This window comes from Pelodiscus sinensis, chromosome 14 (genome assembly GCF_052426305.1).
Source record: "Pelodiscus sinensis isolate ZL-2025 chromosome 14, ASM5242630v1, whole genome shotgun sequence".
Taxonomy (NCBI): Eukaryota; Metazoa; Chordata; order Testudines; family Trionychidae; genus Pelodiscus; species Pelodiscus sinensis.
In genome coordinates, this window is record NC_143065.1 from 4,946,755 (window position 1) to 4,969,325 (window position 22,571).

Here is a 22,571-nt window from a genome sequence, read left to right on the forward strand (position 1 = left end):
GGGCGAGGGGAAGTGGCCAGTCCTGACAGGCAGTGGCTGGAGGACTCACAGTCATTCCCACTATGAGCTGCCACACTATGAGATACAGGGGCATCAGACTCACAGAAATCTCAGGGACTGGGGCTCAGTGGTACTACTATTTCTTCCTGGACAAGGCTATGATTGGAATTGTCATAGTTAATGGCCAGGCCTGGCCCGAGCACCCATCTCTGCCCTACACTAGCAGCCCTTCCCCCTCATTACTTGGCAGAGGGTGCCTGTGAGTCATGCCAGCATGCTGACTGGAGCAGAGCTGCCAGGTCACAGGCTCAAGACACTCAGACAACTGCTGAGGCAGTGGTTGCCATTAGGGCAGTGGTCACCAACTAGTAGATCGGGATCTACCAGTAGATCTGGGAGCCTCTGCAAGGTGATCCTGACTGGTTTGGCCAGGAAGCTCTCAAGGGCTGGCACTTCAGTTGCCCCTCCACCTACTGTCATGATGCTCCTGTCCTCTGCCTTGGAGCTGCCTCTTGGGAGCCTCCTGCTTGCTGTGCAGGGTGTGGGAGAGAGGGGAGGGGGGCGCTGATGTCAGGGTGTCCCTCATTCTGTACCCTGTCTCAGCACAGAGAGAAGGGGATGGAGGGAGCTTGGCAATGCAAATCTCTCACATTGTGTGTGTGTCTCACACACACACACTTTTACTTCCCTCTCATCTCCTGACCCAACACATACATGGGGGGTACTTTTACTGCTTGCCAAGTGGGTTAGTTTTGGTTTGTGACTGCTCTGTGCATTTCATAACTTTCATTACTCTCTCTCACAAATTTAATTCTTTGAATAGTGAGTTCTAAATGCTCAACCTGTCATGTCTGGAATAATTATCCCTGTGGTAACTGTGCTCCTGAAGATAGCTGGCATGTCCCTGCAGCCTCTGTGAAAGTGAGAGCAGGGCAGGGGGTCTCCACATGCTGTCCTTGCCTGCAGGCACCACTCCTGTAGCTCAGATTGATCAGTAATGGAGAACAGTGACCAGTGGAGGCTATGGGGATGGTGCCTGTAGATGAGGGGCAGCACATGGAGCCATGCAGCCACTGCTGTACATAGCAGCTGCTTTCAGGAGTGGTGTAGGGCCAGGGTGGGAGTAGGCCTACCTTAACTCCAATGCTCCATCCCTGGAGCAGCTCTCTGGCCACTCCGAGGGTGGGTGGGACTCAAACCCACAACCCTGTACTCTCCAGGTAAATGCCCTATGCCTGAGTTCACTGGAGATCCCACTCTACCTCCCTACCTTCAAGGGGCCCCGGTTTCCTGCTTTCCAAGTGCAGGAGCCAGCTCCAGCCCTGGGGCAGCCTGTGTTGGCTGTCCAGCTGCTTCGAGGATTGGCAGGACTTGAACCCACCACTCTGTGCTCCTCAGGTGAATGTCCTATCCCCTAGTGCAGTCTAGAAACCACCCCACCTTCCCTATTGTTAGCTGGTCCCTTCTCATGCCTCCTAATGTGGGAGCAAGCGCTATCCTTGGGGCAGCCTGTGTTGGTTGTCTGGCTGCTCCCAAGGTGGGTTCAGGACTCAAGCCCGCCACCCTGCACTCCCCAGGCAAATGCTGAATCCCTTAGTTCACTGAAGAATCCACACCACCTCCCTACCATTAGGGAGTCCCTTATCCTGTGTTGGCTGTCTGGTCACTCCCAGGGTGTGTGGGACTTAAGCTGCCGGGGAGCGGGAGGGGAAGAGCAGAACAAACCCACGATCTTGTGCTCTTCAGACAAATGCCCTATCCCCTAGGCCACTCCAGAACTCACCCCATCTGCTTACCTTCACGATGTCCCCTCTCACACTCGAAACCCCTTAACCCAAGACCAGAGCCTGCACCCCAACCCCTTACCCCAGGCTGGTGAAAGTGAATGAAATTCGGGGAGGAAGGAGGATGGAGTGAGCAGGATGAGGCCTCAGGGAAGGGGTGGAGCAGGGGCAGTGCCTTAGAGAAGGGGGAAGGAAGCTGGGCAAAGGTATTTGGGTTTGCACTTAAATTGAAAAACTGATCTGGTGGTTAAAAAGGTTGGAGACCACTGCACTAGGAGATGTCTATGGCAGCTGCCTAGCCCCTTTGCCCTGTTGAGCTGGAGTTCATAATACTTCAGTCGATCTACCTCACCTACATGATCATCTCCTAGCTAAGATTCTAACTCATGGATACTCACTGTTGACTTCAACCCACTTGGAACATCCATCTAAAGTAGAATGCACTAAGTACATTTATTTTTAGTAGTTGTACTTTTGGCTGATAAGTCACCATATCACTCATATCATGGCAAAACTAAGTTACCATATCCCTCTTATTCTTCATCATTCCCCTTATTTATCTAACTCTCTTTGGCTAGCACAACTCCTAAACACCATGTCTTCAAGGTAAAGAAATGAAGGTGACTCATCTGAAGAAGTGAGTTGTACCCACAAAAGCTCATGATACCATCTACATGTTTTGTTAGTCTTTAAGGTGCTGCTAGACTATTTGTTTTTGAAGTTTTTCACCTTGTCCAGTAACTCAGGTTCTTCAAATGATTGTCCCTGTGGGTGCTCCACTATAGGTGTTTTGGTGACCTGCACTTTAGTCGGAGACTTGGTAGCAGTACCCCGGTTGGCCAGGCAAATGGGGCAGCCATCTCATGCCTCTCTGAGAGGCTACTCTGGGGTGCAGCCAACCTTCTTCTCTACCCCTGACAATCAAGTCAAAATCTAAACCAGAGGGGAGGAGGATGGGTAGTGAAGCATGCACAGGGACAACCATCTCAATGCACAAAGTGAGTAACCTTCTCTTCTTCAAGGAGTGTTCCAATAATCAGTCCACTTTAGGTAACTGAAGAGGAGTACTCCTCAGTGGAGATGGAGGGCTTCAAAGTTGATGTTTGTACACAGGAGAATACCAATAGTTTGAAGTGAGCATCTGCAGCTCACTGTTTGGTAAAAACATGGGCCGATGCCCAGGAAACTGCTTTACAAACATCAATAATGGATACATGTTTGAGAAAAGCTATGGATGGGGGTACAGCTTTAGTCGAGTGTGCGCAAAGTCCAGATGGAGCTTGCAAATTGTAGTTTTGGTAACATAGCTTGATGCAATTAGATATCCATTTAGAAAAAGTATCTGTTTGGAAATGATTTGGCCTCTTGATCATTCTGCTGTAGATACAAATATCCTGGTTGATATTCTGAATATTTCTGTTCTCACTACACAGAATACTAGCACTGCAGATGTCTAGTGTGTGAAGGGAAGCCTCCCTCTTGTCAGCAGATGGTTAGGAAAGAATACAGGTAAGTAAGAGGGTTCACTGAGACAGAAGAGGGATTGTGTATGAATTTAGGGTGTGAACCAGTGTTCCCTCTAACCTGCACTGCAGCACAGCTTCACAAGTTATCAATCAGCCCCGCCCTGTCAGTGAGCTCTGTGCATGGAGCCCTGAGCCTCTGTCTGGGCAGGGCTGATTAATCCCCTGTGAACCTGTGCTGCCGCGCAGTTTAGAGGGAACACTGGTGTGAAAATAGTATTATTCTGTCTGTGACCAAATGTGGTACAAAGTGAGTGTGCCATTAGAGTACCCAGTTATCCCACACTTCCTGATGATATGACAGCTACTAAAAAGGGGATCTTTATGGATAAATGCAGTAACAAGGACATGGAGAATAATGTTAAAGTCCTGCATAGGGGATGGATCCCTTAATGTGGGATAAGTGTTCTCAATAGCCTTGAGAAAGCACTAAACTGATGGATGGGTTAAGCTGTGAGTCTGTCCGCCTTAGCATGAAAAGTGGTGATGGCTGCTAAATGCATTCTGAGCTAGATGAGAGTCCAGATTTTTTTTTTTTTTTTAACATCAGTATGTAGTGACTTGCTTATCTCAACACCAAATTGAAAATCTTTTCCACTTGTGTGTGTATGTGTTATTCATGTGGCGAGTTGTCGGCTAATTAGAATGTCTTGGACCTCTTTGGAGCAGTATGTTTCGAGTTTTGTCAGCCCCGAATTAGCCATGCCTTGAGGCAAAGGGTTGGAATGTTGGAGCGACTGAGGCATCCTGCATCCTGTGTCAGTAGGTGAGGGGGGAGGGTTTGTGATGTGACAGACATCTATGTCAGATATAGGAATCAGGTTTATCTGAGGCCTGTTTAAGTAATCCAAATGACGCTGGATTTGTCTTGTGTGATTTTATATAGGACTCGACTCTGATGAGGAAGGCTTCTCCAAGGCTACGTCTAACCTACAATCCTCTGTCTGCAGAGGGATGTAAATTAGATGTATTGGAAGTGCAAATGAAGCCAGGATTTAAATATCCCATGCTTCATTTGCATAATGGTGACCGTCGCTTTTTTTCGAAATGGGGCTTTTCGAAAAAATGGCAGTTTAGACAGGGCATTTTTGATAGAAATGCCACATTTCGAAAGATCCTCATTGGGAGTACAGAATCTTTCGAAATGGGGCATTTCTGTCGAGAATGCCCTGTCTAAACTGCTTCTTCAGCATCTGCCCACCTAAGACAGGGAGAGGCTTTTTTGGGGGGAGGGGGGGAAGGAATCCAAAAACAGAGAAAAGAAATGTAGAATTTAACCAGGAAGGAGTTTAAACTAAGATAAAGGGAGAGCGTAAGGGAAAGTGAATGCAGGTAAGGGCATTGCTTGTTGTTCCAACTGAAACCAAGGGCACTGAAGTAATTGAGTGAGGGTTAGCTGCGTACCCACATCTCAGACAGGCACGAGACAGCTGCTGTGTGTACATGGCCAAACCAGGGTACTGCTACCACAAGTCTCCATCTAGAGGTGCAAGATGCGAAAAACACCAAAAGGTAGATCACCCATAGGACACTCCTTGAAGGAGAACCTAGTCTTACCTTGTTTTTCTAAAACAGAAACATGTGAGTGAGGTAAAATCTTTTATTAAATGAACTTCTGTTGGCAAGAGAAGTTGATCCAACAAGAGGTATTACCTTACATCTCTAATATCCTGGAACCACCACAGCTACAACACCACTGCACAGAACAAGATTTGTCTTGCATTTTTGGACAGCAGAGAAATCATTAACTGAAACTAAATGTACCAAATTACACATGCTAGTAACAATATCTTACCAGAAGTGCCATGAAGAATTTATGGACATAAACAATCTGAATGCAGCCTACTTTTAGACACATTTTACCATCCACCTTGGACATATCGGTGTAGTCTTCTCCTTCAGTAGCATTTGGATAAAGGATCATTTCAAATCTAAACACTTCATCCCCTACTATGGAGACAGCCTGGAAGAATTGAATTCAGTTAATTACATATATGTATTTAATATCCTGGAGTAACAGTTTGTAAATTCTTTCACAACCCAAGAAAGTAACACAAGCTATCTAAAACAAATAGGATGTAACCACAAGTGGATTAACAAGCAACATATGTGACTTGGTGGTGATGGGGGACTTCAATTATCCAGATATGTACTGGGAAAATAACAAAGAGAGAGACTCTTCTAGGTTTGATTCTGATAAACATGTATGAACTAGTTAAGAATTTGAAAATGAAAGGCAGCTTGGGTAAAAGTGACCATGAAATGATACAGTTCACAATTATAAGGAATGGTAGGAAAGCAAACAGTAGAATTAAGATAATTTACTTTAACAAAGCATACTTTAGCCAACTCGGAGAATTGGAAAGTAAGATCCTGTGGGACACATCTAAACTGAAGACTCAGGAATGACAAAAACTGCAACTTTCAAGTTAATATCCATTGAAAGCCAGAAGCTCTTTTTAGCAAAATCTTTCAGCAGAGCCTGACAAAGTACGTTTTAGAATACATGAGGACTTTACTAAAGACATCTGTAGCCCATCAGTGATTATGTTTGAGAACTAGCAAGCAGTAGCTATCTATCAAAAGCTAGTTTGATAGATAGTCACGCTGGAAACGCATATCATGTGGGGTCCTGTCCTGAGTCTGGTTCTATTCAATACCCTCAAAGATTTGGAAAATGGCCGAGAGAAAACACTTAAAGTTTCATGACACAAGGTAGGAGTGCCTGAAAACACTGTGGAAGCAGGATTAGAATTGAAAATTATCTTAAACAGGAGAAATGGTCTGAAATAAATAGCATACAATTAAAAAAGAACAAACGCAAAGTACTAAACATTTTTAGGATTCCATGTTTAATACAGCATACATTGGACACAAATTTGAGTGAATTAAGTCAACTCTGTCATCTCAGTTAGTTATTTGTGGCCTACTGGGGATTTTAGTCATTTTGCCAAAGTTAATATCAGAACACTATACTAAGAAATAATGAAATATTCAAAAGATGATATTTTGCTTCCCTGGTTTAAATGTAGTTTATAACTACCTATCCTGAGTTTAAATTTGCAGTGTCTGAAGCAATACATTTGTCTTCCACATACATATCTCAATACAATTAAGCAACTGATTAGTATCTTTTAAAAACCTTTTTATAATCTTATCTACATTGCAATGTCACCTTCTCATGAATGGTCTTTGGATCAACATTTGTGATTATGATGTCCTCGAGTCTGGAAAAAATCTTTATCTTTTTGGTTTTCATAGAAACAGAAGCATCCATTCCTGTTGGGGGAAAAAAAGCACCCAATTTTAGTTTTAACAACAACAGGTACAGAACACGACTAAGGGATTTTGATACAAAAGTACCTTCACGTGAATCCATTAATCAAGTTATACATCCTTTTTTTAAATTTTAGCAAAAATGGTACAAGCTATTCAACCACAGGAGTTTCTGATCTATATTTTCTTTATGCCCTATACCACTATATTCTTAGATTAGTGGTGAAGACACAAAAGTACTTCTATTTCTCTGAAAATACAGAGTTGAGTACCAGTTACTAGCACTTGTGAGTTCTCTAAATGCTTAAGAGAATTTCAAGTACAGTTTTTCTAGTAAGTTAGTGACTCAAGTGTTTTTTAATTCGCCCTATTAGAAACGAAACATGTATGTATCTTTGCCAAATATATTTTCTTCCATTATACATGTATCTTGGTTATTTAAAATCTCCAATTAATGCTCAGTTGCGGTCTCATCCCGTTAAAAATGTATATAAATTCTGTAGAAATACTGATGTACAACTTCTATATTAGCTTTTTAAAACTTAGGGGGCAAAGTAGGGCTGCATCCCTTTAAATTCTAGTCAAAATACTTTACTTACCTTGTATTCTAATGTCTGCAATATTACATTTCTGATCACAAACAAAAACATTGAATGCATTCAGCTTCACAGTGAGTTTCAAGTCATATACATCATCAAGGGCGGCACCACTCGATACTATATAGCAGAAAAAAACATGATCAGAAGAGGGTGCCGCTCATCCCTGTACATAACAGGTGCAAATCATCTGCAGTAATTAAGGTTTATATAGAGACAGGGCTTAAAACTTATCTTTTGCAACACTTAGGAAATTTGATTACATTGTGTTGCAGACTGAATTGTTCTGGGTCAAGAATAGTCAATTGAAATACAGGCACAATCAATCACTTTAAAAAAAGAAACTTGTTATTTTTTACATGTTTATGCCTCATTTGAAACTTTATCTGATAATATAAATCCAAACAGTTAGTAATGTATTCTTTATGCATTCAGGAAAGAAAGCTACACTTCACAATGTGGAAAGAAATCACTCTCAGCACTGTCTATCCTGAACAGGAAGGGAAACCTTCAAGAGTGGGCAGAAAAGCAGCTCCTAAGACACAGGTCAAAGCCAATTAGGGGACACAGCCAATTTCAAGCTGAAGCCTATCAGACTTAAAAATAGTCCTAAAAAACCCAAACTAACCATTCCTTAAATAGTTACTAACTAAACTCTCTTTACTGCCCTCATCACAAAGTTACAGGCTGCCATTTCCAATGTGATCATAATACAAATAGGAAATGTTGTTTAGGAGTCCTCTTATAAGCTGTTTTACACTATAAACACAAAGTTGGCAGATACATGGTGAAATCTGGCCATTTCACAAGATGCAAGCATTCATATGGAAGTATCATATTAGGCTTCAAGAAGATTGCGTAGCATATATATTTACAAAACACTGCACTTCAGGCATTTTTCATTACTGGCTACTGTCATGAGTAGTGAGTTTTGATGAGCTGTAGTTCAGTGCAGAAATCTGACAATAATGCCTCATCCTCTGCAGCTCCAGTAAGTTTTACAGGACGTTACTCTTGCCTTTTCAATTTGTCATACTATTTCCTTCAGTGAGGTGTTAAAGCTACTAACAATATCTTGGGCACGTTTGAAAAATGCAATGAAGGGATATACATACTGTGGCAGCTGAATTGTCATTACCTCCATCTGTCATCTAAAATCACCACTATCTGTATTACACAACCACTGTTAGCATTACATTAGGATAGTATTACATTAGGATATTACTTTACCTACAAGGAAGAGCAAAGAAATGTATTTGTCATATAACCAACTTTAATTAAGTCAGATGATTAAAGTTATCCAAGAGGCTAACTGGGGAAATATGGGTGTGTGAAACGATCATACATAATGTCACTCATTAATGCTAATGAAATACCTTAAGCACTAAGAAAGCAAGGTTTGTTTATTTTAGACTTCTCGTGAATGTTAGGCAAATTAATCAATTAAGATAACGGTCTATACAAATGAATTTACAAATTGGGAAAATACCTAATGCTAGTAGTATTTGTGGAACACAGTATTTAACAATAACAAAAGAAAAATTGAATATCCTTAGAAACTCATTTAATGTGAGTGTTAAAACAGTTAAGTATTGTAATTTGCTATTTTCTTTTTCCATGTACAAACGGACGTGTGACTAACGAGTTGCCAGATGAACTGCATCAAGAGTTCTGTGTTGCTTGCAAACAATGCCGATTTACAGCAGGGAGCATGCTACTGAACCACAAATAAAAGACGTGGAATTTCCAATATCACAATACCTGCTTTGCTAACAGCACTTTTTTGTTCCTCTCGTTGAGATTTTGGGTCAAATCCCTTATCAGAGCTGGTAAGGCCTCCTGATGGAACACTGAATGTAACAAAGTTCATGATGGAAAGTAAGGCTTCTGTGTGAAGTACAAGATCCAAAGATGAAAAGGACACCTAACGTGATATGTGGGGAGGGGAGAGAGAGAGAGAGAGAGAAAAATGGTAATATTACCTAAAACATATACTGGTATTTTACATGTTTGTATGATTAATTCAAGTGTATTACTACTGAAAAATAGAAAAAAATTACTTACTCCCTATTCACGTAACTCTACATTTTTTATCAATGTAGCCCTGACATACAAAAGAAAGGAACCAAATGCTATTATGTGAAAGCTTAGACTGATACAAGACTACCCTACAGACAATATTATGCCATATTCCATGCCAAACATCAAATCTGATATTTAATATCAATCTGCATTTTAACTAGCACTACCTATATGAATATAAAGTACAGTATTAATATTATTTCATACTGCTTAATCATTCTCCAGGTCACTGCTCAAGATAAAAAAGTGATGCATGTTTAATTGGGGCCAACAAAAATCAATCTAGGACACAGCTGTTTCTGTCTAACACCTATTACATCCAGAGGACATTCTGGGACAATGAAGGGCTTCAAACTCTACATATACAATGGAGAGCGAGCTATAGTGGTTGTTTACTAAAATCTATACTGATAAAATATGACAATGTAAGCTAGCACAGTATCACCTGGTACTATAGTAACTTTCGGCAAATATTTATTTTATTAAATATCAGGGTCTCTCTGGCCTTCCCCCATCCACCTCCGAAGCACATACATCTTCACTTAAGGTACAATAGGTGAATTGCCCCCCAAAAAGAAGCAAGTAGTCTCCTTCACTACAGCTACATTGAAGCAGCTCACTATATTCCATGTCATCTGAGTTGTGCTTGCTTGCATGGGGAGAAGGAAAATAGAGCACACCTAGTTCACTTGCGGACCAATCTTTCCCCAAAGAAACATTGTCAAGAATTCTTCATCTGAGCAAGGAGTGGCCTCCTTAGAACACTGTATCCCATGTTCCACATGAGATAGTATAGTGTTAGAACCTGCTTGACTCAAGCCAAGATTTAAAGGCCATCCAGTCCAGACATTTGCACTCAGAACTGTTCCATCCCACTCTGATTTGGAAAAAAAAACAACAAAAAAACAAAAAAACACCCACACACCACAGTTATCTACCTCTGGTAACTTGTGTTCCTCAAAATGTGCTGCTCATGTGCATTCCAAAAGGTGTGTGCGCATGCCGTGTGCATATTCATCAGAAAGCTTGGCCCTACTGGTATCCATCTCATCGGCTGTTGAGCCCTTTGGCTCTACAGCGGCACATAAGATACTGCCAACCAGCATGCCCTCTAAGCTGCATGGCAGCACAGTTTCACAGGTGATTAATAAGCCCACCCAGTCAGAGGCTTAGGCTCCATGCATGGAGCTGACTGACTGGGTGGGGTTGATTAATCACTTGTGAAGTGTGATTAGAGGGAACACTGCTGCTAAGCCCTTGCCCTCTCAGTTCCTTCTTGCTGGAATACTTGGGAGACACTGCTGAAGAACACACCTCTGATTCCCAGCGCAGGGGCGCACCGACACCAAGAGTAGAGCACCAACAGAGACACCACTCGAAGGAGAAACAGTTACCATATTGCCAAATATGTGGTCATGTACAACAGTTTTCTGCTGCCCGTGAGGGCTTCACATACTAAACCTGAACAGAGTAACTCTACGGGATTCAGCGATGGAGTATCCACAAGGTGAAGTGAAGGGACTCCAGGTTGGGGTAGTATAGTCTTCCCTGCTCTTGCGTGATGAGGTCCTTCCACAAGTGTATAGCTATGGCGGGGTGGCAATGGATCGACTCAACAGTGAGGTGAATCAATGTTGTGTAGGCCCCACTGGCACTATCAGGATGATGCAAGCCAGTGGCAACTGGTAGCAGGGGGAAGGGCGGGGATAAGTCCCTTCTACCACAGTCCCTGCCTGTCTTTCCCCCTTGCTCCACCCCCAGGGGATTGGTGGGACCATGGAACTGGCACCGGCAATATGTGCTACACCTCCTGCCCTTGCACTCACCAGCAGCAGCAGAGAGGGTCCAGGGAGGGTGGCTCTGGCTGCGCTGCTCCAGGGTACGGGTGGGACCACAGAGCAGTGCTGCACCAGCTGAAGCCACCTGGCCTACATGTTCCCTGCCGCCCACTGCAGGAGGTAGTGGGGGGAGGAACTCTGGTGCCGACATGGCCCTCCAACCTCACTGGTCCCCCTGTGAGTCTCTGTACAGTGCCCAGACCACTGCCCTCACCGGCAGCAGTAGGGAGCGCATGGGCTCGGCAGCTCCGTCCACACCACTCCAGAAGAGTGGGGCCTCCCTGGCGCTCCTCAGAAGTAGAAGCAGTGCTATTTTCAGGGAATGCTGGGGCGGTCCTGACCCTCCCCTGGAGCAGTACAGCTGGGGAGTGATGCTCTGCAGGTTGGAGCCACCTGGCTTGCACCTCCCCTCACCGCTGCTGCAATGAGTGGAGGAGGGGGCACGGGTTTGCTCTAGTTGGCTTCCTGTGCCAGCCCTCTGGCTGCTAGCCCTCCTTCTGGCTGCTGGCCAGCCCCTCTTGCCTTGAGGGGTGCACTCTGGGGAGGTGCTTGTGGCCCCATGTGCACCCTCACATGTTGCCTATGATACAAGATCTGTCTTGCCTGATCTTGAGGACCCTGTGTGTGAAGGGAAAGGGTGGAAAGGCATACAGCGTGTGTGGCCTGTCCATATCAGGTGGAACATGTAAGAGGGAACAGAATTTTGGGCACTTCTGGTTAGCTCTTGTTGCAAATAGGTCTAGGTGGGGAAAGGCCTACCTCTGGAAGATAGAAAGTGCAACATCCAGCCTGAGATACAGTTCATGGCTTGAGAAGAAGCGACTGAGTCCGTCCCCTAGCCTATTCTGTACACTTGGCAGGTATGAAGTTTGTAGAACTATGGAGTTATGGATGCAGAACTGCCATAGTTCTAGGCCTTTGTGGCACGGGGGAAAAGAGTGGGCACCACCCTATTTGTTTATTTAAATCGTCGCTGTGGTGTTGTCTATGAGCATAGACAAGTGCCTGCGAGGTGGTCCTTGACGTGTGGCATCCAGGCAAATCACTCTCAGCTCCTATATTCCTCACCATCACAGTGGAGAACTGAATGAGTTTCTTGATTAGGAGGCAAAGTTACTGGAGTTGGCCTTCATGATCTAATCATCCAGATATGGGAACACCTGAACCTGACACTTGCAGAGGAAGGCTTGCCACATTTGACATACACTATGTGAGACATCGGGGACAAAATTGTCCGTTTTGTGTACTCCTAACTGAAGCGCAGAAATTGCCTGTGGGGATAAAGAAAATAAATGTTCTGCATATGAAAAGCAGCATACCAGTCCCCTCCGATCCAGGGAGGGAATGATGATGGCTAGTGGGCCCATGTGAAATTGCTTTTTCTTGACAAACATACTGAGGTTCAGAATAGGCCTGAGTTCCCCTTTTCCTCTGCGGATTAGTAAGTATTGGGAGTGTAATCCCCTGCCCTGAATTCCCAAGGCACCTCCTCTATTGCACCAAGAACTAGAAGCACCTCCTACATGGGAGTGAGAGTGGTTCCTGGAGAGGGACAAGGTAGGGGGGTGAGTAGGTGATAGGGAACAGAATTATATAGAGTATCACACACCCAGCATGCTTAGGACCCCGTGTCTGATATAATTTACAATGGAAGCACGATGGAAGTGTGATAGAGGAGTCCCGAAAGGAGGGAAAGGATCCAGACTGGGTTCTGGTACAATGTCCTCAAACACACCATTGAAAGCTGGGTCACATCTCCCAACAGCAGACAAGCTGAACCCCCATGGCTAATTGTTATTGCCCAAAAGCTCCATTTTTTGGCCCTTTTTAGCTTTAGTTGTAGGCCCTGGCTGTCCTGGACAATCCTAATGCTCCCGGTTGGGAGTTTGTAAAAAGGTGCTTATAGTCCTTTTGGGATACGAAATATCTCCTTTCCATCCCTTTTGCTGTGGGAGGTATGGAGGCTGGTGTCTGCCAAAGCACCTTTGCGTTTACATCTATTGCTTTTATGAGGGGAAGCATCTCTAGATATATCCTCTGGGTTTGGCATATCCACCATGGGGTCAAATTCCTCCACCACTTGAAGGTGTAAAGTTTTGCGCCAGACATCAGAGATTTCTGTGAGCCTCACTAACCATGGTGAGCAACGAAGCAGTGGAGTTGTCCACCACTGCCTAATCTGGGGATGAAGATGAGGAAGCATTCCAATTAAACCTTAGCTGGGGAAACCAGGATGATGGGGCTCAACAGTAGAGCCAACAGGGTCCATCTGCCAGGCACGCTCCATTTGGGTCCTTACATGGTGTCTTAGTAGGCAACTTGCTCCTCTCAGGTTTCTTCCTCTTGTGCAGCACCAGAGATTGAGAGCGGTACCATGTGTTTGATTCCGTATGGTGAGAAGGGGAGCAGTGCCTGGGAGTGGAGTGCTTCTTGGGCACTGAGGTGTTCCATATCAAAGCTGGAGCACTATGTACCATCTTTGCCAAGAACAACTTTGGAGGTGGTTGAGGTCAGAGTAGTATCTCCATCGAGAGCAGCTTGAGTCAGTGATTCCACTCGTTCTTCATTTAGGAACGGAAGCTGTGACAAATGGAGCATCTGTCAGTCTGATGGCCCTCAGAGTCACTTGAGGCAATCAATGTGAGGATTGCCCTTGGGTATGTTTGCCACAGTTCTCGCAGGTTTTAAGCCCTTGTGAGCACAACATATGGGAAGCTAATGGGGGAGAGCCCCTGAAGCAGGAACAACTAAACTACTAACTAATCCAACAAAACTATAGCAACAGAGACCAAATAACAAGAACTTCAATGAGGAGAACCAAGGCATTTGCAAAGCAAGAGACTGGAGCTGTTCCAACAAGTAGTCATGGGCAGTAAGAAGTCATGGGGCCAGTAGTGTCTAAAATGAGCCACCACAGAGGCACCACTCCAGGGGCTCCACAGCTGATTCTAGGGTAAAAGCTTTCTAACTCGCATACACGTGGAATGCACTCACCATTGGAATGCACATGAGCAATCACTCAAAGAACTTTTGATTTTCTACCACAAAGTTCTTCATATTTGGTATATTAACAAGTTTACTACTCTAGATCTTTTCACTTTCAGCAAATCACATCCCACAAGAAGTACTGCAAGAAACAGGCATTGTCACTTACCTAAAAACATCAAAAACTTGTCAGTTCTAATCTAAAAATGAATCATCTAGGAAAAAAGAACCTTAAAACCAAGTGCATTTTTAGTTAACCTAACAAAATATTTACATATTAAAATAGGAGCTGATCTAAAAAGCTTGCTGAAGACTGTTTTTATACTTACTTTAACAACTTGTTTGGTACTTTTGTAAATCGTGGCGAACTCTGGTCCATCTGCATCAGCCTATAAAAAGAGTGAAGACTAAAGCACACAGTAAACTACATCTGTATTTTAATAGATGATGTACAAAGTTAAACAAGATGCCAATTTTTAACCATGAGAACAATTAATCAAGGGAAAGGAATATGAAACGATGTAATCAATTCTCCATAACTCAGGCCTGAAAATGAAGACAGAAGGCATTACTAAACAATACCTCCTTTGCCAACAAATTACAGTAAAACTCCAATAGTCCGGGACTCCTGATAGTCCAGCATCAAAATGACAAGAGCCTAGTGAGTGAGCTTTGGCAAAAAATGAGTCACAAGGTAACAGCAGCAGCAGCTGAACTGAGCAAAAAGGGTAAAAAAGGCTTTAAAAAACTAAAACATTACAGTATACTGTATACAGTATGTACAATAAAAAGGGCTAGGAACACTTTATATACAGTATATAATGTATACAGTATATATATATATATATATAACCATTTTATAGTACCTCCTGATAGTCCGGCATATTTGATAATCTGGCACCACCTAGGACCCATAGGTTCCGGATTATCCGAAGTCTACTGTAGTAGGATTTATGTACACATTTAATGGGTGAAATTCTATAGCTGTCTTATTAGTGTGTTAAAGTAATTAATTCAAATCTACATCTATAAACCATCTGTCAGCCATTCAGAAAATACCTTAATAAGCTTGTTCTCTTCAATCCCCTTAGGTAAAATTGTGTGCTTCCACATTAAAAAGACAAAGAATTTGATTAAGAAAAAATAATGCACTAGTATTAAGAACCACTGGACTGAGAGGTGTCCTGGACTTTCCCTAATAACCAAGTACCTGCTGAAGGTTCTCTTGTCGTAACTTAATCTAATTTCATAGCTTACTCCTCAGACGCTGTCTTGTTCAGAATCCATTCCCCACAATTAGCGAACCCTACTGAGTCAATGCCACTATTAATAGGGGCACTTGCCACACAAACAGATAAGAGCAAATGTTCAATTCAATTTAACACAGCTTTCTTGAAAAGAAGATTGTTCCGTGTGTGGTGAACTGGTGGCTTGGTTTCTACCACTTTTGAATTGTGAGAGATTTTATGAACTTATGAAATGTTTATAAAAAAAATGAGCAGTCCTGTGGCACCTTAAAGACTAACAGATTCATTTGGCATAAGATTTTGTGGGTAAAAACCACTTTGTCAGATGCATGGAGTGGAAATCAGAGGTAGGGATACATATCTTTTTGTAGGTACAGACTAACATGGCTGGCTACCCATCTGAAATGTTTATTAAATTATTGTATTGTGAAAAATTTACTTGTATATAGCTCCCCCTTTAGTTAACAGGGTTCTAAGCATGTCTCTGTCAAGTTAAAGACTATGGTAAGTCATCTGCACTCAAGGAAAATCTATTTCAAGTAAAATACCTTAGGACAATGGGTTTGCTCTAGTTGGCAGAAGACACTTCCTGCCCTTGGCAAAAGGAAACTGAGTTTGCATGTGCAAAGTTACCACGAGGAAAATAAAAGAAGCAAAAGACAGACAGACAGACACCCTCAAGCAGGAAACTATAAAAGGACTTATGGGCAGACACTGGGAAGGAGAGTCATTCTGCATCAGATTAAGGAGAGAGGCTGCTGCAGAGTATGTGAAGTTGCTGAAGACTCTCCCTGACAGAACACGGACAATCCCCACCTCAAGAGGAACTTCGTGTTTAGAATGATCTGTACTTTCCTGTTGCTCTTCAGGATTAAATATAAAGAGCATCAAGATGTCGGACCATATTACGTGTGTGTTAACTGTTTCATAACAGCAGCACACCCCTAAGAGAGTTCAATTGTAAGACAGAAGTTTCATAGCTTTGGAGTTAAGTCTAGGAGAGAGGGTATCTTCAACCCCTAAGGAATCTGAAGGGTCAGTATTCTACATCCCGAGGGCTAGACATCTGGACACTAGAGCACTTGAGGCTTGAATTCCCCTCAGATTGACCCAATGCTAGTGGGTGGCCCAGGAAAGGGTGCTCATCACAATAGGTGCCATTTTGTTGGAGAGGGCACAGTTATTTGGAAGATATTACTTTGAATTACTTTACAGTGTTTCTTCACATGAATGAGTACGTTGGTTAGTATTAGAACAAAATGCTGATTTTATTACTGAAAATTGACAACTGGCACAGGACTTTGGTCTTTAGACCCCAATCCTACAAATATTTCTGCCTACGACTGAAGTTTAATGCAGATTTTGTTTGCAGGATCAGACCTTTAAAACTGGTTAAGATAATCAGGAGGGTTAAATAAAGACAATACAAAAACCTTTATGCATTCCATTTTCAGAAGGTGTTCACCAGTCTCATTTGAAGAATTAATAATATGGAGAGGACCTCCTTTTGAGTCTGTGGACAAAAGAGCACATATGCATTTATATTACTTCAAATCACTGTCTCATACATATTTTATAAGGAAGTCCCTATGCAAATGCTTTAACAATAACTCAGCTAGTAAAAGTGAATGCATCATTTTCAGTTCAAAACCCAAAGATCAAGAGCTCTCTCATGACAACAAATATGTAATTTTATCTAATTAGAAGCCTTTGTTGTTTTTATACTATATTGAACCTACCAAAAATGTGCATCTCCCCATTGCTATTTTTACATCATCATCACTATGTCATCGTATACTGTTCTTTGTAGCAAAGGTCAGAATCACTACTCAGTTATTTCAAATATTCACCTAACACTGCCCCAAAAAAAAAGTACATTAGCAACGCATTTTAGAGGCCAAGTCAACACTAGGGGTACCTCTACACTACATGGCTCCGTTGACGGAGCTATGTAGATTTGTTTATTGGGCAAAGGGAAATGAAGTGTCGATTTAAATAATTGTCGCTTCATTTAAATTTACATAGCTGCCACGCTGAGCCGACAAACAGCTGACAAACAGCCATGTAAATGTAAATGAAGCGGCGATTATTTAAATCGCCGCTTCATTTCCCTACAACCCTCATCTACATGGCTCCGTCAATGGAGCCATGTAGTCTATACACAGGCTAGGAGATTATTTTGAATTTACTAAATTTGATTTCTGGGCATGTGATTTAACCAATTTGAAGTTCTGTGCCCTCGCTACGGGAAAGAATTGAATGTAGTCCAAGATAGGCTCCGTTAACGTGCACATGCTACCTCAGACTCAGAGCCCCAGAAAGCACTCTAGGAAGCTGTGGGAGGCCTATTCTTTTGAATTAGCAGCACCAGAGTGTTCACACTAACGTTATTTTGGATTTGCAAGTTCACGAATAGTGTTATTCTCATGAAAAGCAGGACTACAGAGTTTGAATTCCATGGCCCCATATTCTGGAATAACGGGCTTGCTAGTGTGGATGCATTGCTTAGAAATTTGACCTTGGCTAGTTTCAGACTAAAGTTCTAGGGTAGACTAAGGATGTTAAAATACGGATAATCAGCTAATCAAGTAGTTGATGGAATTTCAACCGCCCAGCCCCAACTACATTTAAACTGCAGAACCACAGCAGCGTTACCTCCCTGGGACAGTGTGAGCCACAACTAAGCAGTCTCCACTCACGCTGCCCCGGGAGCTAACCCCACTTCAGCACTGCCTTTTACATGTAGTAACAGGTGGCTCTTACTATATTTAAAAAGCAGAGGCACAGCATCTGGGACCCAATGCAAGCTGAGACAGCTGATTCCCGGCTTATGCCCAGTCCCCCACTGTGCCTCTGCCTCCCCTGCCTACCTGCCAAGATGGTGCTGGGGGGAACCGGCTTTTAAACTAGCTCCCGTCTTGTTAGCAAAGGGTGAATTTCCAAGCAATGCATCCACACTAGCAAAACCATTATTCCAGAATAAGAGGCTGTGGAACTCAAACTCTGTAGTCCTGCTAATAGAGACAGTGGCTAGTTGAGTATTGATTTGACTAGTCATTTACATCCCTGGTGTAGACTAGGCCTTAAGTTCTTGCACTGGGACGAAAATCAGCAGTGAGGATCTTCAGGCTTTGGCTGGTGCCCAGTCTCTGAAAAATCTCATGTAAGAGGAAGGTCCCAGAGACGAGGGTCCAACCCAACCTTGAACATCTACACTGCTGTGTTTAGCCCCAGTCAGCCGACTCAGGGTCCAAGATATGTTGCCACATGTTTTATTGGTTGGCTGGTTTCTTGGGTTTTCCACCTAACCCCTTCAGTGTAGACAAACCCTTCAAAAAGCCCTTCCTTCTGGGCTCAAGTTTACTTATGTATTTTTCCTTTAAGACAACAAAAAATGCCGGTATTTTCATCTTAACATATATCTATCAATGAATGGTGTTGTAGCTGGGTAATAAGTCATGCAACTGACATTGTTTCCAAAAGCAAATGCTAAAAAATTAAACTTTCACTGAAGAACAGTGTAATAATTATTTGATAGATGTACTATGTAATATTGAGACTTCACAATTAAATTGACAGTTTCTCTAGACTTTGTTGTTAGCTCAAGAGATTACCTGAGTTTTGTGAATAATAATTTGGTTAAGAAAAAAAAACAATCCATCTCAAATTAAGTGGTGCTTTAAGCTTGTGCTAGCTGGCCCAAAAGAAAGGGTTGAAGCTTCAACACTACTGACATTCAAGCTAGTAATGCAGTGGGGATATATAGCAGAGTGAGTTAAAACTCATCATCTGCTAATCTAATCACTCTGTATCTCCAGTGATGTTTTGCAGTCTGGTAGTTCTCACTGGAGCTGAGAAACTCCACCTGAACGAACTTAAATATATTAACTCAAACTAACTTTTACACCAACAACAGCCCTTAGATTAGATCATTGAAGATTGACTTATTGCAGCAACATTACATAAGGACAATGTCACAAAGTGCGCTACAAAAATGAATTCTGATGCAATTTCATTTTTTAAACGTGCAATCTTACTGCTATAATGTTTGAGTAACACATACGAACTGTCAAGTTTACAATGCACCTACCCGTAAATTCAAGGCACTTCAAAGTAATTTTATTTAGATATGCTATTGCAGTCATATCATGGTTTCCAATTCTGGTTTCAGTTCCAAGATGCAGCACAGTTAGTGTATGTAAGGGATAGCACTCCTTCTCCACCTGTCTCATCAAGGTTACCACAACCTGTGGGAAGACAGATAAATTAAAGGAATATTACAATAAAAATAGTTCACTAGTAATAGCAGGTAATTATATCATCCTCAGTTCTACTCCATCAGCATTGTCAGCCTTGACACCTTGTGTTTTTACCTCATACGCCCATATCTGTGCTTTTTCCAAACTTCTCTACATGCATGTAGTGTTCTCCCTGTTCCATTTACCCAAGCCACTATATCTGTAAAATCCCTCCAGAAAAACCTTCACTTTCAGTCTATTCCAACAGCATGAAAAGAGAAAATAGTTCTCTGGTCTTATCAGTACATCCTTGTGTTATCTAGTTCAATTGAATTTGATAAAAATGTTGAATTATGTCAATTGTATAGCTAAAGTCAAAATAGCTGAATTCAGCTTTTGGCACTGTCTACACAACAGGAAGTCTGAGTTAGAGCACTCTTCTTCCGACTTTCCTTACTCCTCATACAATAAGGGTTACAGGAGTCAGAGTAAGATGTCCTCCAGCTCACCATTATTTCAACATTATGTCGAAATAACTTATTTTGGAATTACATCAGTGATTCCGAAATAACACTGCTGTGTAGACATACCCACAGGGAGCAAGTTAATACAGTCATTATTAGCATGATCTGGTTTACAGGAGAACAGGAGACAGAGGCAGAACATTAATATTCAGACAGTCTTTATTAGCTATTCTGGAAAGAAACTGGATTCATAATACAGATCAGGCAGCTCCTGAATTGTTCTCACCCTCTCAGAAAAGGCAAGTATTTGGGCAAGTATCTACTATACAAATCAAAGCATATAATTAAGTCTGGCTGACTTAGAAACTTAGAGGCTCTTTTTACTTTGATAATGAGAATTTTTATTTTCCATTTTGTACCTCTTAAAAACCAGTGATTCCAGGGGCTATTTTGGATACCACAAGCTTTCTTTGAAGCAATTTAAGTTTTTGTTGTTTTATTTTATTGGGAAGTGACAACATTCTGATACTGAAAAACTTCAAAAACACAAGTTTTTAGTAATTACATTGGATTTGGGTACATTTTAAACAACCTAGGGAAATTTTTTATAGCAGCATCCATCTCTTATCAAAACATCTTCATTGGCTGAGCATGTAACAGATGGGTAGCTGAGAATCACTGGACAAAAAAGGGTGCTACACTGTGGACCAGGAAGTTGGCACTGAGTTAATGTGAGCTCTGCCCACCAGTGATATCCTTAACCAAGGTCAATCTGACCTTGCTGAATTGGCTTTATGGTTACTTTGTCCTGGTTCATACAAAGCAGCCATAGAGGGGTATTAAGATCAATCCATCAAGTCAGCCACAAGCAAGATATTGTAGTTAAATACATACCTCTTTGATCTCAAAATTAAGGAGCAAGTTGGTTACATCTTCACATAATGCGACTTTTCTTGAACCAGGTAAGCTGTCTCCTGATGTACTCTCATTTTGTGTTGACGGAGGTATTTCAATTCCTCTAATTTTTCCTGTCATTTTCAATGATTTGTTAATGTCATTGAAAGATGTGTTACAATTCATTTCACACAAGAAACACATTCTATGTATTTTATATATTAAAAAATTGTTTGTGACAACGTACAAAATTTCTTTCAACTGAGCTTTTAATAAAGACTGACACGCATTTCAATTTTAAGACTGCAGAAGAGTAACTCTTACCTTCCTCTTGCACTATGGGTTTCACTTTACTTAACATTTCATCTGCTTCACTGAGGTTTTCTGTCAGTACTTTAAGCAGAACATCCAAATCCTCTTGAGTTAGAATAACCTATGACATAACAGCTTAATGATTTTAAGAATGAATTGAATACATAAGCAAACAGCTCTCTGTGGCAGCATTATATTATTCTTTCTTTATCATGTTTCATTTAGCAGTACCATTAAAACAATCAACCAGCACAATAATATGGCTTTCATAAAAGCATCTCTAGATGTGACTATTCAAGAAAAATAAAAATAAAACAAAAAACACACACGTTAATGGGAAATGCATGTTAGGACTATGAAAAGAAACCTAACAGTCTAAACTTTAATGCAGTCTTATTTACAAGACATTCTTTCTAAAAGAGGACTATGGGATTTAAACTGATCTGATTTTCCTTGTGCAAATTCATATATATTCTTGATTATGGGGTTTTCTTTAACAGTTTAATACCACCATTTTGTTAAATATTCTTGTTCAGTTAAATATTTCTAAAGAGCTTTTTTAAAAAAAATTTCTACGAAACCTAACAAAATGATGGGTCGTCTTCTTGATCCTAATAAACCTGAACAGATTCAATCAATCTGAGAGAGATTTTAGTTGTTGGGTTTTTTTAAACAAATATTTACAGAATTGTTAACAATGTCAAGGGTCACTATCAACAAAACACAATCTGAAAGCAGTGTTTTATTTAAAAACTAATACTTACATTCATTGTGTCAAGATAACCTTTGATTTCCAACACAGGAATTTTATTATACCAAGTTGCAGCTAGATTTCGATTCACAGACAGATTCAGATTAATAGGATGAAGTATCTGAATGTCACGCTGTGAAATACTAGACTGTACAACTATCCTAGGAAAGAAACAACCAATAAAATAATGAAACAAAGCATATGGTCTGACATTTCAAAAAACAAGTTCACACATACTTCAAGAATGTTTGTATTTACATTTTCATAACAAGAACACTATTTAAGGTGATGCTATCTGTTATAATCATTCAGCTCACTATCTAATGAGTTACACCTTTAGGCTACGTCTACATTGGCCCCTTTTCCGGAAGGGGCATGTTAATTTCACGAGTCGTAATAGGGAAATCCGCGGGGGATTTAAATATCCCCCGCGGCATTTAAATAAAAATGTCCGCCGCTTTTTTCCGGCTTTTAGAAAAGCCGGAAAAGAGCGTCTACACTGGCCCCGATCCTCCGGAAAAAGCGCCCTTTTCCGGAGGATCTTATTCCTACTTCAAAGCAAACTTCAAAGTAGGAATAAG

General features: G+C 41.6%; 1 protein-coding gene across 6 annotated transcripts in view; it reads right to left on the reverse strand.

The window, feature by feature from the left end:
- Positions 1–22,571, reverse strand: part of VPS13C (vacuolar protein sorting 13 homolog C) — a 224,892-nt gene that overhangs the window by 95,186 nt on the left and 107,135 nt on the right. For all 6 annotated transcript variants that reach the window (XM_075897678.2, XM_089781895.1, XM_089781896.1 and 3 more), the window contains 10 exons: positions 22,004–22,151; positions 21,252–21,360; positions 20,928–21,061; positions 19,422–19,578; positions 16,765–16,844; positions 14,414–14,473; positions 8,941–9,103; positions 7,183–7,299; positions 6,483–6,586; positions 5,103–5,270 (listed from right to left, as the gene is read on the reverse strand). In XM_075897678.2, coding sequence (XP_075753793.2) covers positions 5,103–5,270; positions 6,483–6,586; positions 7,183–7,299; positions 8,941–9,103; positions 14,414–14,473; positions 16,765–16,844; positions 19,422–19,578; positions 20,928–21,061; positions 21,252–21,360; positions 22,004–22,151 — 1,240 coding nt within the window. The remainder of the gene's footprint in view (positions 1–5,102; positions 5,271–6,482; positions 6,587–7,182; positions 7,300–8,940; positions 9,104–14,413; positions 14,474–16,764; positions 16,845–19,421; positions 19,579–20,927; positions 21,062–21,251; positions 21,361–22,003; positions 22,152–22,571) is intronic.